The 18693-nt window shown below is 39.8% G+C and overlaps 2 protein-coding genes across 2 annotated transcripts in view; one reads left to right on the top strand and one right to left on the bottom strand.

Moving 5' to 3' along the window:
* eps8l2 (EPS8 signaling adaptor L2) overlaps positions 1-18693 on the bottom strand; it is a 141337-nt gene that overhangs the window by 50298 nt on the left and 72346 nt on the right. The window lies entirely within an intron of this gene.
* Positions 1-18693, top strand: part of gatd1 (glutamine amidotransferase class 1 domain containing 1) — a 112500-nt gene that overhangs the window by 80106 nt on the left and 13701 nt on the right. Inside the window, exon 8 of the mRNA XM_062967594.1 lies at positions 14014-14090. Within this exon, the coding sequence (XP_062823664.1) occupies positions 14014-14090 (77 nt within the window). The remainder of the gene's footprint in view (positions 1-14013; positions 14091-18693) is intronic.

Here is an 18693-nt window from a genome sequence, read left to right as displayed (position 1 = left end):
AGACATTGTCTCAGCATAATATGGCCCCAAAAGGAGAAAGAGATGTAAAATATTTGCATTTTCTTATTAAAGGGTTTGAAGAAGACTTCCACAAGCTGGAACTATGGTGACTAGGCATAATGGGAATTGTAATCCCTTCAGGATAGAGGCAAACAATAGAACTGAAAATTGTGTCTGTATGGTTGCCAGTCTGCTACCGAGCACAATTCAAAGGCTGGCTTTAGCCTATAAATCCCTAAATGGTTCCAATCTAGTTTATTTGTCTGAATATATCTCCCTTTATGAACCAGTTAGAATCCTAAAATCAGCTGGGGTGGTCCTGCTCTTGCTCCCGCAGTCTTCACAGGCATGATCGGTGGGAACGAGAGACAGGGCCTTCTTGGTGATGGCCCCTCGACTGTGGAACTCCCTCCCCAGCAAGATTAGATTAGCCCCCTCCCTCCCGGAGTTCAGAAAAAAACTCAAAACCTGGCTATGCAAACAGGCATTCAGAGAGTAACAGTACTACTGAAGCAGCTAAGTGACAACCACAGGATTAGCACAATGGTTAAAATGTCTAATATGTTTTATGTCCATGTTTGATGATGTTTTTATATCATTTTAAATGGTTTTAATTCATATTTATATGTCACTGATTTAGATATTTTATGTATTGTTTTTATAGTATGTGTGGCATTGAATTTTTGCAATTTATTGTGTTGTACACCGCTTTAAGTCCTCCCAGGGGCGAGAAAGCGGTATAGAAATGCAATAAATAAAAGATTTTGGAAAACCATTATCCATCACAGAAGACAAGATGTAATTAAGCAGATCAATGAGGCAGTTTTTGTACAGTACAATTCCGCCTATCCACATGGCTGGAAAATATATCCTTTTAACACATTTTTAGGTTCTCCAGTGTGACTCTATGGTATTCCTGGCCAGACGTTGTTCATTTCAATAGGGTGAACTATTCTCCATGGTTTAGAATATCCACGTGAAATCTGGAACTGTATATCCTACAGATATGGGAGTCATAGTGTACATTCATGGTTGCTGAGCCCATTGTTGCTAGCAAAAAACATCGACTCATGGATCAGTGGCAGAGTGCAATGGAAAGATAGATTGTCCTTGATGTTCCTCTTTCCTTGTTCAGAGATCTTTATATGTGGGCTGTTTCTTTCTCTCCTGCATACTGGAGTTACTTCCTTCTTCATCAAGAAAGACAGCTGTTTTCTCATTAGTGAAGGGGGCAGTTATTTGGTTTTCCATCCCCCCGTAGTGTCCCCTGCACAACAGTCAGTTTCAAAGTATTCTATAACCAAGTATAGATCAACATTTTTGTTTATCTCCATTCCTATCTTCAATAGTTTTATTGAGATCATAAACATAAACTTGATTTTTATATTACTAGATATGGTTTGCAAAGCATTTTTATCACCATCAGTTTTTACTTTACAGATTGCCAAACTTTGTCATAATTTCTGAGCCTGTCAATAAGCAGATCTCCACCTGCACTTTGGTGAACATGTATTTGTTGAGAAACTCAGAAAATGCAGAAGAATCCACCCAAGTCAGACAGTTTCTTCTAAATACTTCTTTGAGGGTCCTGAAGACAGCCATTAAAACACCCATTACAGTGCAGAAGGAATGCACAGAAAGGAGAAAGGAATATTCACCCAATGGCCATCTATCTTCCATAATGTGCAATTACTTTGTAACCTAATATTCACTTTCTTGGCCCTTTCCTCTTCACAACATTATCAGCAGCTAACATGCAGACAATTCCAATGCTTGAAATGTTACTTTTCAAAATAAATTAGATACTTTAGCCATTATTCTTATTACTCAGTGGGTAATGATAGGTTATTGTTTGTTAAGAGTCAGACACCAGCCAATATAAACAACTCAGTTTATTGCAAAAACAACACACAAGAGCCTAAGAAACAACCAAAAGGAGGCTCAAAACACTTTCTCTTCAGTGTGAGGTAACAATGTCCAAAAAGAACTCAAAAGACCCAAACTTGGGATATAATCTGGATTATCCTGGGAAATAATCCAGATTAAAACAAATTTAGTTGAAAAGTCTGGAAACTCGCTCCACCTGCTGGTTGGAGCTAAACAAACATATGAAAGCTACCAGCAGTAACCCACAGTGACCAACAGCCACACAATGCCCCAAAACGTTGCTAAAAAAAACCACGTTGTAAAGGAGAAGTCACAGCTGCCACATCCAGTCCGCGTCGTTAGGGAGAAGTCACAGGCGTCGAGTTCCAGTCCAAGTCGTCAGGAAGAAGTCACAGTCACCGAATTCCAGTCCAAGGTAAACACAAAGAGCCAAAGTGATGGAGGCAAGCCGGCAGCTAATGCATAAAACCAACACAAGACAATCCAGCGCAAACCCACACAATGCCAGCCCCCGTTGCCACTAAAAATCCGGGTTAACACTTACATCCCAAAGCAGTCTTCCAAACACGTCTTCTGAAACAGAGATCCCGAAAAGCGCCCAACAAAACACCTTGCCGATTGCAAAGTTAAATTAGCAACAAACTTACTTTTATCTACAAGTCCTCCTCTGAACTTGAGCCAGCCAACGCCCCATCCACAGCTGGTTGCTGCAAATCATCATCACAGCTGGAGTCACCCAACGTCCCACCTCCAGCTGCATCCCTTCTACGATCTCTCCAGCCAGACCACCTTCTATCCAAACCCATAACTCCCCAGGATCCATCTGTATCTTCTCCATGCCATTCCTCAAATGTACCAATGCTTGTGGGCTCCTCAAGTATCTCCCGGATTTCCTGAACCTTAGTCTAATCCATCACCTCACTCCCAGAGTCTGACATTCCACCCTCCTGACTCACAGTCAGAGGCGGTCCAACCATAAGGCGAAATAGGCATTTGCCTGTGGCGCCAACGTCCCGGGGGCACCATCGTCCTGGGAGGAGGGCACCACTCTCCACCTCCTTCTCTTTCGGGCCTTCCAGCGGCCGCGCTGGGCCTTCCGGCCAGCGCAGACCCACCTTCGCACCACGCAAGCCCACCTTTGGGGCCTTCAGAGATTGTGAGGTCTGTAGGAACTTGGAAGCTAGGTATGTGGGGTTTATATATCTGTAGAAGGTCCAGGGTGGGAGAAAGAACTTTTCTTTGAAGCAGGTGTGAATGTTGTAATTAATCACCTTGATTAGCATTTAATGGCCCTGTGGCTTCAAGGCCTGGCTTCTTCTTGCCTGGGAGAATCTTTTTTTGGGAGGAGTTAGCTGTCCCTGATTGTTTACTGTCTGGATTTCTTCTGTTTTCAGAGTGTTGTTCTTTATTTATTGTCCTGATTTTAGAGTTTTTTTTTAATACTGAGGGCTATTTGAGTTATCTAAGTCCACACTGCCCTATATCCCTGTTCAATGTTTAGTGCTAAATTTGCAAATATAGTAATTCCTACATAACATTACCATGTATTGAACTGCTTTTTCTATTGATTTGTTGTAAAACATGATGTTTTGGTGCTTAATTTTTAAAATCATAATGTAATTTGATGTTTTATAGGCTTTTCCTTTATACTTCCTTATTATCCAACATTTTCGCTTATCCAACGCTTTTATTTTTCAGTGATTGGTTTGGGGGGACGCCAAAATTCTGTTCGCCTACATTTGAAAAATACCTAGGGCTGGCTCTGCTCACAGTCCCACAATCCCCTTCAAAACCCTCAAAGGTATCATCATCAGAGGGCCCCATAAGTATTTCCCGGATTCTCTTCCTTTGTTGCTCCTCATCAGAGTCTTGCTCACAAGCAGTTTTCCTGCCTCTTCTAATACAACTAGTAGGATCTCTACTTGAAGACTCCATCACAACATTGTTATTATAGTTATAATTGAAATGGCCATTACTAACAAAACCCTGGCACTGCTGCTATTGTGTCAGTGGAAAATATAAATAAAATTCTCTTTGTCTTCTCCAAGGGCCCAATTCAGACGTTGCACCTTGAAAATTCTGAGAAAACCCCAACAAATACTACAAAGCAACCATTTCTGAAGGAAGCACAAGATAGCAACCCGATTGCCTCTTCTTTCACTTTTTCCTATTGTTCAGAACAGTAAGGACACACGCTCAGTATTGACTAAAAGGCAGACAAACTGTTCCAGTTCTACTGAAAAGTAATGGATTAAAGTCATGACCATTACAGGCAAAAGTAAATGCATTTCAGCTCATCTTTTTGAAAAGTAACCAATGACCAAAGTACTGTAATTCCTTAAAAAGAGTGTATTACTTCCTAACTCTGGACAAGCTTCCAGAACACAGTTTGCACTTCCAAGCAGGATGACCACAAAGAAAGGGTAATTCATTGGGAAAGCTTTCACCATCCTACTTTGTCTTATTTCTGTATAGCTACTTTGGTGTGTAACCATCAAGTCAGAAGACAGCAGGCTTGGACAACTTAAAAATATAGCTTTTCAGAGACCTGACAGCAAATAATAATAATAATAATAATCATCATCATCATCATCATCATCATCTTTATTCTATCCCACACCTATCTCCCCGAGTACACTCGGGAAGGTTTCCAACAAAAGAATGGCAAACATCATTGCTCTTTCTCCTTCTCCAAATTTCACAACAAATGACAACTCAGAAGAAATGGACTGACCATTCTCTTTGTAAGAGCGCCAGAGGCACAAGATGGTCGGTGGAACAATCGCCTGCAAAGGCTGTTTGATCACAGATCACACCTCAGGCCTCTACCAGTCTAATTTAATAAGACTGAATAAGAATTATTCCCAGAAAACAAGGTGAGTGTGCTTTACAAACATTTATTTTTTCCATAGCCAAATAGCAAACTTGCATACATGGATGCAGATAAGCTAGCAATAATTTTTGTGGGCTAATAACAATTGTGGGTGGACTTGCTCAGCTGCTATAGTAAAATTTATTTATTTACTATTTATTTACTATACTTATATACCGCCTTTCTCTGGGGGCACGCAAGGCGGTTTAAAAATGGAGGAAATAATTTAAATATATATGGAAAAAATACATCTGACTATCTTCAGTTCTTCTGGGGAAAAATGACAATCTGTATATTACTGTAATCCTATACAACATAGGAGCCCCGGTGGTGAAGTGTGTTAAAGCACTGAGCTGCTGAACTTGCAGACCAAAAGGTCCCAGGTTCAAATCCCAGGAGTGGAGTGAGCGCCCGCAGTTAGCCCCAGCTTCTGCCAACCTAGCAGTTCGAAAACATGCCAATGTGAGTAGATCAATAGGTACCGCTCCAGCGGGAAGGTAACAGCGCTCCATGCAGTTACCGGCCACATGACCTTGGAGGTGTCTATGGACAACACCGGCTCTTTGGCTTAGAAATGGAGATGAGCACCAACCCCCAGAGTCAGACATGACTGAACTTAACATCAGGGGAAACCTTTAACTTTACCTTTTATACAACATAAATATTATTACTTGCTCCAGTCTAAAGTTATAAGAAAGGATGAAAAAGACTAAATGACAATTAAAACAGAAACCCAAAAGTTAAAATACTTTGCGCTCAGCTTGTCAATGTGTGGATTCAGTACTACTGACAAGACCAGGAGAGTTGCTTTTATCAAAGGAGGATCCAGGGAGTAAAAGAATAGAAAATTACGTCAACAGAAATGGAGATTGACCAAACAAGAAGAATGTTTTTGCTCAGCACTTTCTGCTGGGAGGAGCTCCTGCAAGAGGAATGACATTGGTAGAAGAGATAGCCAGTTCCACAAATCCATTAAACCAGACTGACAGGGTTTAGCCAGTTTGATCTCAATAAAATAGCTCGAATATGATTAGGCATCTGAGCACACTAGATGATGCTTTTCAGAAATAAATTACAGAAATCTCCAAGATGGAAGAAGGGGTAGTTATGAGGACTGATCATTGTCCTGATATTTGCTGTGCGATTAACTCTGCTAAGCATAGGCTTTCTGGGAATGGTGGTGCAATGGGGTAAATCCAGGAGGATTCAATTGGTGAGCAGTGGCAACGGCATATCCTACCCAACAATGTGTCATACAGCAGATAAAGTAATGGGACCTCTATTCCAAGGGCTTGGGGATTACTATGGAGCTAAATAAATAAACAAATAAAAATGTTAATTATAAACTAAACACTACCAAAATACTCAAAATGCAATAGAGGCTAGAGACAACTATGCTTTGGAGCAGGTGCCACTGTCTTCTTAAAAGGAAACTTTTGAGAATTATTGCAATTTTTAAAGAAGGATTGTAGATCTAGTTCACAAATGGTTCAGAAAAAAACCCCTTCGAGTGCAATGCTATATAGTACATACCTACAAACCAATAAGCTGCACTAAATTTAAAAGGACTTACTTTGAGGTAAATGAGTATACGATTGCAACTTAAAATACATTTCTTGGGGCTCTCCTTCAAAAAAGTAACTTTAAAAAAGTTGTACCTTTCATTAATCACTGGATGGAGCCTCATCATTCTTTTCTCATAACTGCTGGGAGTATGGGTTGTTGTTGTTGTTGTTGTTGTTGTTGTTGTTGTTGTTTTTGCTATAGCAGTAGACTACAGTAATTTCCCTGTCTTCTACAAAGAGGCCTTACAAGCTGTAGTCATTAAAAAAATCAAACAACATTTATGTTTGTGTTGTCGAACGGTTCATTGTCAGAATCACTGGGTTGCTATGAGATTTCCGGGTTGTATGTCCATGTTCCAGAAGCATTATCTCCTGACATTTCGCCCACATCTATGGCAGGCATCCTAGAGGTTGTGAGGTCTGTTGGAAACTAAGCAACAGAGGTTTATACATATGTGCAATGTCCAGGGTGGGAGAAAGAACTCTTGTCTGTTTGGGGAAAGTGTGAATGTTGCAATTGGCCACCTTGATTAGCACTGAATAGCCTTGCAGCTTCAAAGCCTGGCTGCTTCCTGCCTTGGGGAATCCTTTGTTGGGAGGTGTTAACTGGCAACTCAACATTTATGTTTTCCTGGTCAATCTTCTAGCAATCCCTGACATGACCAGTAATAATTTACTACCAATCTCCAGCAGGTTTCTTTCAATTCCAAAGCATACAAGAACATAATGCTCTCTACCTTTCATTTTTTTTTAAAAAAATCTGAGAATATTTTTTCTTTCAAACAATAGGACAACATCAACAAATCATGTCTTAGGTTTTAAGCAAATCAAGAAACCACTACAGTCTCCCAAAAGATTGAAATGCTGGGACAAGAAGGCTACAAAACCTAACTAAACTCAACAAAGTCGCAAGAGCTATATTGTGAGAACTAACACTTCTTTAAACTAATTTCTTGGTGTCCTGAAGTAGCCTTTGCAAAGCCCATATTGCTAGGTAGCTCATATCATAACCACCATGTATATGAAGATTTCAGTGGGGCTCATTCCCAGACAAGGAGGTATGGTATTTCTACTTTTGCTACTTAGATATTAAAATTATAATTAAAACCTTTTGATATTGTTTTCATGTATTTCAAAGCAGTTCACATCAATGTTTAAAATACTGCATGTCTAAATAAGAACAAAGCACCACTGCAAATTTAACACAGTACCAGAAAACTAATTCTCAGCTGCCTGCCAGTTAAGCAGGGGATTATATTTTCCTGGGTACAGAATTAACCTGCAGCCAAATAGACATGGCATTTTGTGCACATTTAAGGATCTAATTTGAACAAGGGAAAATACATGTCCTAGTTTTAAGGCTGTAGTAACTTTAATTATAGGTCAGGGAAGAGAAAGGAGTTAGGTGTGGAGGGCAATTGTGGTATTTTTTTAAATCCTTAAAAAAAAGAAAAGCAAACTGAAAAGCATTCATTTCACTGGCAGAAAGCTCTGGTCTTGGCCTTGAACCTGGTCAGATATATAATGTAAGATTATCTGCCAATTTAATCTCAAGCAGTCCAATGTTTAGAATGTGTTCATAACGAGATTTGATTTTGATGCTGGAATGCTACAAAAATAGAAATGAAGAGCAATAAAAAAGGCCCCAAAATCAGCAAATGTAAGATCTGTCCATGGATCTTGACCGTGCACATTGATGGAGGACTTTTAGCTCATTTGTAGGAAAACATGCCTTGCCCGTAGAAGGTTGCAGATTTAATCCTTGGCATCTCCAGGTGGAAGTAGAAAAAATCCTTCCTGGCACCTTGGAAAGCTACCTTTAGTCACAGTTAAAATTACTGAACTAGATGGAAACTTGTGGTGACTCACAATCAAGCCGTTTCCTAATGTCATATGACTGGACCTACACCTATGTATGTATGTGTACTATAAAACCAGACACCACTTTAAAAGAAAACAGAAAAAAACACCAGCAAGTTCCTGGATTGGTATCTAAGGCAGCTCACATAGAGATCAACACAAAGTGCACTAAAAACCTATTCGATAAATTTGTTAAATAAGCAATTCCAGTAAAAACAAAAACTAAATACAACAATTGAAGGCGCATTAAAACACAGTAAAAAAAGTTCATAATATAATCAGTGAAAGAGATCCTTCTGCCACAATAATCTAAATATCAAAGACTTGCTGGTCTTTGCCTACTTTTGGGGGGGGGCAGAGAGGGGGGCAATTGTGGTTGGATCTATACTGCCATATAATGTGAAGATAACTGATTTTAGTTTTTATGCATATTTATGGTTTATTTTATGCTCCAACAATGAATGTTTGCTGTATATATGTTGTGCTCCATCCTGAGTCCTCTTCGGGGTGAGAAAGGAGGAATATAAATGTTTTAAATAAATAATTTTAAAATAAATGAATATAATCCAGTTTCTGAATGCAGATTCTCTGCTTTTAATTCATTTATATAAATCTATGTTGCCATATGATCCAGTTCAAAGCAGAGAATCTGCATTCAGAAACTGAATTACAGTAGAGTCTCGCTTATCCAACGTAAACGGGCCGGCAGAATGTTGGATAAGTGAATATGTTGGATAATAAGGAGAGATTAAGGAAAAGCCTATTAAACATCAAATTAGGTTATGATTTTACAAATTAAGCACCAAAACATCATGTTGTACAACAAATTTGACAGAAAAAGTAGTTCAATACACAGTAATGCTATGTAGTCATTACTGTATTTACGAATTTAGCACCAAAATATCATGATGTATTGAAAACATTGACTACAAAAATGCATTGGATAATCCAGAATGTTGGATAAGCGAGTGTTGGATAAGTGAGACTCTACTGTATATGACAATGTAGATGGGGGTTAAGCCTTCTGTGGGAGGAAATGCCACAAAGTTGGGAGCAGCCACCAAGAAGTCTCTCACTTGTCCTCACCAAATGTACTTGGGATGAGGCAGGACCTAAGGACAAGGGAAAACCTTCCTGCAAAGACCTCAAAAGTCAGGTTCCTAGCATGAGATATGGTACCATTATTACTGACAGCCTGGAGCCAAGCTGCAAAGTTCTGTACATTTGCCATCTGTGTGTGTGTGTGTGTGTGACAGAGAGAGAAAGGGGGGGAGCACAAAAAAAAACCAACAACAAGTGTTCTTCTGCCTGTTTGTGTTGCATCACATGAGTGAAACCTGAAGATCCACTGAGATCTGGAGCGAACTTACTGAAGCAAGTAATAAGGGACAAGGCCAATTTATCACCTGTCAGTGAATATTTTACCGGTGAGAATACTAACATTCCTTCTCTGACCTCTTGGTCCTTGTCCTAATCCTAGACACAAACCTGCAATAGCTGTGAAAGGCATCCCTGTGAAATGAAAGCTAGCACTGGGAACACAGCCCTGCCTTTTCTCATTGCAATACGGTGCAACATCATCCTGTTTGTTTCATGTTCTATTTGCATGTCAAAAGCTTTAGGACAGCCAAATCACAAAGTTATTTTAAATATCTGTAAATAGATGGTGCTGCTGGTGGTAGGGGCTTCCTGCCCATTTACTGACTGTTAAGATTGAAGCCTATTTGTACAGCCCTTTCATCCAAGCATTTTTGTTGACTGCATTTTCCAAGTAGTCAACACATTATATCTTGCACTTAGGGAATTGTGCATTTATTTGTCTTTGATAGAATAATCCTTTCTCATTGTAACTGATGTATTTGAGGTTATCTATATATATAAAAGAGTGATGGCATCACGGCTACCCACAAAACAACAAAACTACAGGCCCCCCAACCTCGAAAGTTGACAACACAACCCATCATCCACAGCTCTAGGTTGATACAACAAAAAGAAAAGAAAAATAAAGTCCTAATTAGAGAGAGAGAGGAATAATTGCTTTTATCCAATTGCTGCCAGTTAGAAGGCTAAGCTCCTCCAACTTGGTCTCCTAGCAACCCAATAAAAATAATAAAAAAACACTAAAAATAATTAAAAACACTAAAAAATTAATACAATAAAATACTATAATAACAGAAAATAACTAAAATAACTAAAAATAATACAAGAAAATAATAAAATATAATAAATAAAAAGATAACTTACAATAAAATTAATAAAAAAATACAAATAACGTCAAATAAAAATTACACAACAATTTTTAACCAATACCACCACCACTTTGCCACAGCAACGCGTGGCCGGGCACAGCTAGTGTTTACATAAATGTGGACATTATCTATTGGATAAGATTTCTAATGTAACCGAAATAAGAAGCATTTTAAACACAGTTTATTGCTCAGAGCTCACTTATTTAAAGAAAGTCTGGATACATTTGGGGGACATATGCAGTTGCTTTGTTTTGTTACTAAGATCATGAAGCAAGGATTTCCTTAACAATATAATTAAAGGCAATAGTCTGCTATGATATGATTATAGTTACCTGATATACTCAGTGAAACAAATGTCTCTCAGGTTAAGTCATAAGATTATTTCATGTTGATGCCAATACAATAAGCTCAGGAAACTGGAATCAAAGGCTAATGTCTTAACATTTGTGCCCTCCAATGGCAATGGTAATGACTACGTCACTTATGTTAAGACACAGATGATTAAAACAGTCAGAACAGCAATCTCAATACTAAAGAACAAAAGCCAGTCAAAATAACACAGTCTTTTCAGCCCAACATAAACTCAGAAGAGAGTCCTGCTAACCTGTATTCTGATAGAAATCTCTCTCTGTTGACTATGTGACATTAATTTGCTGAGACCTCCAGAGGATCCTATTAGATGGAAGATGTTCTTGATTCTGTTTGGGCCATAGTCAGATGCTCTGGGAGTCCCTTCTGTGTAATAGCAATGAAATGGCAATAGGAGGGAGGAAGGGGCTATTGGAGTGACACAGTAAGTCCTGGGTGTAGTAATAGGGGAATCACAGTGGAATTTAGAACTCTTACACAATGTATGGCAATATACAATCTCAGTCACAGAAAATCACAGAACACCCCAGCAAGCGAGAGTCCAAAAGTGGCAGGCTAAATCATCAATCATACCTCAATCATACGGACGAGAGACTTCTTCCTGGGCACACAGAAGACTGGGCAACTTGGAAGGCACTGAGCAGACTGCGCTCTGGCACCATGAGATGCAGAGCCAACCTTAAGAAATGGGGCCACAAAGTGGAGTCCATGCCATGCGAGTGTAGAGAAAAACAAACCAAAGACCATCTACTACAATGCAGTCTGAGCTCTGCCACATGCACAATGGAGGACCTTCTTATAGCAACATCACAGGCACTCCAAGTGGCCAGCTACTGGTCAAAGGACATTTAGTATAATGCCAAGTTTGTATTTTCAAATACATTACAACTAGTACCCTCGGTTCGCTTTTGATACGATAAATAAATAACTTGAAAAATGGCAATCTCACTCCGTATTTGAATGGCTCTCACTATTAAAACAACAGACTTATTAAAACCAATATTGCTTTTTATGTGTGTGTGTCTGCCTGCAAGAAACACACTTCATTTCTGATAACGTTCATTTTATCATCAGCTATGCATGGTTCTATACCAACAACAAGAGACAAAAAAAAGAAAAGAAAAAAAGATAAGGCTAGAAGCCAGTTAATGCTGGCTCATTTCTTGGGAAATTTTTCTATAATGTTTTCCTTCTATTCATTCTATTCTTATTAATATACAAGTTGAAGAAAACTGTCACAGTTACAAAAATATGATTAATATGGTTATTATAATCAAGGTGCATAATTGTAAAATAGAGAAGGAAATAGGAAAATAAAACTTTTCCATTTCCTCTGAGAGTATTTAATGTCTTACTTTCAAACAGGACCGTTTGAACAATGATGCCTTATTTCTGTGAGATGCTATCTTCAGATGACAATCAGGTTCTTTTAAAAACTTGCCTGGTTCCTAATCAGTCATCATCTGTTTTGATTCCTATATGAGAAAATCTTCAGCAATCCAGAAAACAATGATTGCCTTTATGTTAGATCACTACGTGTCTGCATACTGATGGCTTATCCAAACAATCAATTGGAACTTTGGCTCTCCTAATCTGCAGGCTTTGTGGAATAAGCCAACAAACCCCAATGTGAAGGAAATAAAATAATATCCAGTTAAGGTACCTAGATTTAATCTGATCAAACCTGAGGCTTCATAGATGTGTTGAACTGCAACCTCCATAATCTCCAGTCAGAATGCAAGAGTGGAAGGTGATGCTAATTCAGGAAGGTTAGGTGGCTCCAAACCAGAACTGAGCAATAGTTGGCTCTATTATTATTCCAATCACCACCACCATCTCACTACTGACTAGAGATGAAAGGAGTGGCAGTCCAATGATATCCCTTCTGTAAGCGCTCTCCAAATTCCTGTGCTGTATTCATGTGAGGAGACCTCTCAATCTATTCCAACCTCCTTTCACCTGCTGTAGCAAGTACAGTAAGCCCTCCATATCCACAGACTCAGCATTCACAGATTCAGCCAACCACCATTTGTAAATATATGGGGGAAATGTCCAAAAAGCAAATCTTTATTTTGGCTATGCTGGCTAGGGCTGATGGGAGTTGTAGCCCAGAACTTTACTTGTTCACTCCTGATTTATATGCTGATGTTTTGGGTTGATAAAGTTGAACTCCACAAGTTACCAACCCTCGATCTAAAGCTACAATGACAATTACCCATAAAATCAACAACTCATCTCAAGTCATTTCATTTCTCTAGTATGGCTCTTGAGCTTTGGATAGCAGAAATTTAACAAAATAGGCTTTTCTTATGACCATAGCTTTGTAATTAGAAAATAAACAAGCTGGACGGATTTCGTTCCCTGGGCAAACCTTAACAGACAGAAATGCAAAGGGCAGAAACAACCAAAGAGTGTTGCCTTCCCAACTGTGGGACTTGGGTTTCAGCTGGATTGATAGTGATTGCATAGCCCAACATCAACAAATTCTTGCTGTCTTGGCTGTTAGGCCTGTTCCTGAGGTTATGTGGGGCACAGTTCAGAAAATTGCATTGGATAAACCACATCAGTTTTTTGGATATGGTTATCATGATTCTTTAAAGGTAAAGGTTTCCCCTGACGTTAAGTCCAGTCGTGACCGACTCTGGGGGTTGGTGCTCATCTCCATTTCTAAGCCGAAGAGTCGGCGTTGTCCATAAACACCTCCAAGGTCATGTGGCTGGCATGACTGCATGGAGCGCTGTTACCTTCCCACCTATTGACCTACTCACATTTGCATGTTTTCGAACTGCTATGTTGGCAGGAGCTGGGGCTAACAGCGGGCGCTCATTCTGCTCCCGGGATTTGAACCTGGGACTTTTTGGTCCGCAAGTTCAGCAGCTCAGCGCTTTAACGCACTGTCTTTACGGGTGAGCAAATGAAGACTGCTATATGGCATAGGTTCTGTATCTCAAAACCTAGCACTGATAGGGGGAAATTGGTGCCATTTTTGGAATCAGCAGATCAAATACAATCAGAACCAGGTCTAACATTTGAAACAACACAATGTGCATTGGCCATTGTGCTGTTCTGTTGACCTACACATTCATTCTATGTTTAGTTTTTTGGGGGGGGGTTTTTGCCTCATATTTGGTCGAGGACAAGTCTCAGCCAGCATAGTTATGCTTCTGTCTATGTGGCAGAAATTGTTCTTTCTTTCTGTCTTCCTCCCCAGGTATACAAGACCAGCTGAGAGGTTCACAGATGCAGCTCCACCCTTCAGTTATCAAGTGGCCATAAGGATATACCTGGGTGAGATTCTGACTCAGTTCACATAACAGGATGAGTATCCTATATGGTTTCTCCTTCCTCTCCAGAAGTGCAGATAGATAGATAGACCCCATCTTTGGAGGTGCTTTAGTAGTGTATTCCTGCATAACAGAGGGTTAGACTAAATGGCCTTGTAGACCTTTCCACCTATAAGATGCAATGATTCTATGAATATTAAAAGAAAAACATTTTTTAAAGAATTATCAAGTCACTGACAGCTACCTTAACTAGACAGATCTTCCCCGTACAATTTTGGAGGTTAAATTTAATCTTCAAAAGCTTATTAACAACACCAGAGAGATGAGATCAGATGTATCTGAGGCATTCCAGCTGCCAAGAGATATTTACCTTCAACTTGTTTTTTTGAGCAAGAATCCGTTTCAGCCCTGCCAAATAGCTGCTATTTTTCTGCCTCTCCTTACAACTCATTTGAGATTTTGTTGTTTTTTAACTAGTTCTGTTGGCTTCTCTGCTGGCACACACTTCAAAGGTGGGGTCATGGTGAAACTCTCAATGTCAGGGGCAGAATTCTTCTGTACAGCTTTTCAAATTCTACCTTTTGGCGGCTGCACTTGAATGGAAGAACTAAGTAGAGCAAATGTCTCCGGCTTGTTAGGGTGCATTCATTTCCAGTTATTGCACTGCAAGCCAAAAATGGAGTCTAATACAGATTAGGATTGCTTCCAAACCTGCCCACATACTGTGAAAAAAGTCAGGCTCCAGTCCACCCATGAGTCACACAAGAAAGTAGCTTTTCAGAAAAGTAGTAACCAGGCTGCAATTCAGTAATAAGTACAAGTAATGGGCTGCCTCATTCCCATTTTGGGCTGTTCAAACAAATTGACACGGTAAAGTATCCCTATGCATGATATGCCATGTTGATTTTCTGCCTGCCAAAATCTGAGCAGACTTCAAGGGAATCTGCCTGAATAAACACAGAAACTAGATTTCAAATTGGCATTCATTTTTTCATAAATTTTGACTGTAACATTTTCACTTTGAAATTTGAACTGCAGTTGAAAAATATTATGTAAAATTGTCAGAATGGTCAGAACTGTTTGACAGTGGACTATGTTGCCTCGAGGAGTGTGCGGCGTCTCCTTCTCTGGAGATTTTAAAACAGAGGCTGAATGGCCATCTGTCATGAGTGCTTTGATTGTGTGTTCATGCATGGCAGGTGGATGGACTGGATAGCCCTTGTGGTCCCTTCCAACTCCTCAATTTTCTGATTCTAATGCTTTCCACAGCAAAGTTCAGAGAGATTAAAATGAGGAAGATTTTAAGAGCACAATGCTAAATCTGTATTCTGTAGCAGAGAGTCTTTGGGGCATTTCAGCATGGTTCTTCTGATGTTCTGAATCACCTCTCATGTCAGCTGCTATGTGTGGTGATGGCTACCATATTTGCGTCCTGTTGCCAAAAGAAATCACTGACGTTGCATTGTTATATAATGGGGTCCTTGCTTTATTCCACCATCAGGATTTTGCCAAATTGCGGAAAAAGCAATTTATGAAATGATCCTTAGAATAGTTCTTGCACTCTTTCAAGTCAGTCCAGATACCTCTGCCTGGTGGTGCTCCTGTTAAGAACTTGCACCTGGCAATAAACTAACGCAGTGGGATTCTGCTTAAAAAGAGCTGACAAGGCTGGAATAGGAAGCCCTGATTGCAGAGGCCTGGCTTGGCCTGGGTTTATGACTGCTCTGATTATAATGCACTGCTTTATTGACAGTGGGCTGCAGGCTTTAGGAGGAGTCTCATGGTTAAATTCCTTTCCACTGTGCTTAATATTTACCTCTGGATCAGTGCAGAGTGCTTGCATTCCTGTGTTTATTAGCTGAAGATATAAAACAAGCAAAGAGGGCAAACCTCAATACAGCCAACATTTCCTGCTTCGTGTGCAGTGAAAAGCTGTGAGAAGTGTCAACACCCAACACATGCAAGAATAACAATATTGGTATTGAGATTGTATAGTGATTGCAGACATTTAAAGTGTCTCACACACATTATCTACTTGCAGTCCTACTGTTGCTGTGTGCCTTCAAGTTGTTCCTGACTTATTGCAATCTTAAGGCACATCACAGGGTTTTTCTGGGGGTTAGAGCACATAACTTGCTCAAGGTCACCCAGCATGTTTCTATGGCTTAGGTGGGAATCAAATCCTGGTCTCCAGAGTCATAATCCAACCCTTAAACCAGTACACCAGAGGTGTCAAACTCATTTTCACCAAGAGCCACATCAGCCTTATAGTTGTCTTCAAAGGGCTGGTTGTAATTGCAAGACTGTATAAATATAATTATGTTGCTCTGGCATTGAAAAACCTCGTGAGTCACATAAAATGACGTGCAGGCTGGATTTGATTTGCAGGCCTTGTGTTTGACGTGTGAGTACTAAACCATGCCAGCTCTCAACTTGTTGCTTCCTTGCACAATACGATGGTATTATTATTCCCATATTGCAGATGGGTGCTCAGAGGCTGAATAAGAGTTTACTTAAGGTCACATTGTAGCTTTGTGATAGAAGTGAGAGGGAGCATTCTGGTTTGTATCAGAGCCTCAGTTTAATGGACATAGGCATGCCAAACGTTGGTTTTCCCAGTTGATGCTATAATAACATCTAGCTTTTCTAGCATATAATTAACTATAAAACTATGGACACAGCAGAGCTTGGGAAATGTTACTTTTTGGACTATAGTTCCCCAAATCCCCACCTGGCAGGGCTGTTGAGGGAATTCTAGGAATTGTACTTCCAAAATAGCAACATTTCCAAGCTATTGCATATCACAACTCAACTCAAAGAGGCTCCTTCTTTGGAAGCTTTTAAACTGAGGCTGGATGGCCATTTTGAATGTGATTTTCCTGCTTCTTGGCAGAGGGTTGGACTAGATGGCCCACGAGGTCTCTTCCAACTCTATGATTCCCAATGGATATCACAACAAAACTGGCCTAGCAGTCTGGAAAAGCATCACGGGGTGATTTTGCCTGGCCCTCATCCCTACCAGAAGCACAGAAGTACCATTCAAAGTTATTCCCTGACCAAAAGCTTGAGGAACTAGTGGCATGGCAGTGATGCAACATGGAGAGGTCTCTGGAACAAACTATTTCCTCAAGGCCTTTTAAAGGATGCATGTACACTGTAGAATTAATGCAGCTTAATACCACTTGAACTGTCATGGCCCAATGTCATGAAATAATAGCAGTTGCAGTCTGGTGAGGCACCAGCAAAGAAAGTTGAAGTCACTGCAAATCTACAACTACCATGATTCCTGATCATTGAGCCATGGAGGTTAGAATTGTGTCAAACTGCCTTAATTCTACATGCAAATGCGTTAGTACCAAAGAATTAGTGATGACGAATTTCAGCTTTCTTGAAATATGACACCACTGTAAGAGAATGTGTTCGATAAAAGCCCCACTAATGACACTAATGAGTCTAGTGTTAATGTTACAGAGAAGACAAACCCCTCTTAAAGAGAATGAGATGATATGATTGTGAAAAATATTAGTTCACAGCACTATATCTCAGAGATAGGGGCAAAAAAGAAGTGCAGGTTCCTGGAACCAAGTCCCAGCAGACACCAAAGGCCTTCTGTATCTCTGAAAGTGTTGAGAAGAGTCTCATTAACAGAGTCTCCTCAAAACTCCAGAGAAGCCTGTATGGAAGAATGCAATCATTCAGGCAGCCTGGGTCCAACATAATTATCGTATTTTATAAATCTTTGAATTGTGCCCAGAAACAGACTGGTAGCAAAGTTAGAGTAAAGCCATGAAATCAATGAGAATGTGGTAAGTCAACATCTATTATGAGTTTCACTTATTCAATGGTTCTACTCTATTAATATTTGAATTTAGATCCAAAGAGTCATATATTCCCAGTCTCCTGTCCTAGTCAGCTTTAGAAGCTGTATCATTTAGGAGCTGCTGAAATTTCTGAACACATTTTAAAGGCAGTCCCATCTAGAACACAAGACACTAATACAAACAAGGTGTAACTCAGGGACGCCTCATTTCAGACAGATCTAAGAACAAGTGTAGCTGGCACATTGGCCATAACTATATAAACACATTCCTGACCACCAAGAAAATCCAAACTCAGGGCTGAATCCAGGTGGACACCCTAACTGTTTACACATGACTTTATAGGGAGTATAACTCCATCTCACACAAGTTGCTTTTGGATTCCTTGATCTGCCTGAGCTGATCAGGAACATGTCTGTCTTATCTGGATTAACTTGGCAAGGTGGCACTGCCTGGAGGAATCCTCCACCTTGTGTGACTGTGGAGCAGAACAAACAACTCCTCATATGTATGCTTGCCCACAATGCCCTGCCTCAGGCACGGAGGAGGAGTTGTTCAAAGCCATGGACAATGTGGTCGCTGTTGCCCACTTTTGGTCTAAAACTATTTAGCTGCTTGTGATTTCCTTTATTTTATCACTTTTAAACTTATTTATTATGCAATGTTTTTGACACGAAATAAATAAATCTGGATTAAGCTTCAATTTATTCACCCTCATCTAGTACACAGGACTTAAATACCCCAAAACCACTAGATTCTGCCTGATCTTGGAAGCTAAACAGGGTCAGT

Source organism: Anolis carolinensis, chromosome 1 (genome assembly GCF_035594765.1).
Source record: "Anolis carolinensis isolate JA03-04 chromosome 1, rAnoCar3.1.pri, whole genome shotgun sequence".
In the NCBI taxonomy this organism is placed as follows: domain Eukaryota; kingdom Metazoa; phylum Chordata; class Lepidosauria; order Squamata; family Dactyloidae; genus Anolis; species Anolis carolinensis.
Note: the sequence above shows the minus strand (reverse complement) of the source record. Positions and strands in the feature narration are given on the sequence as shown.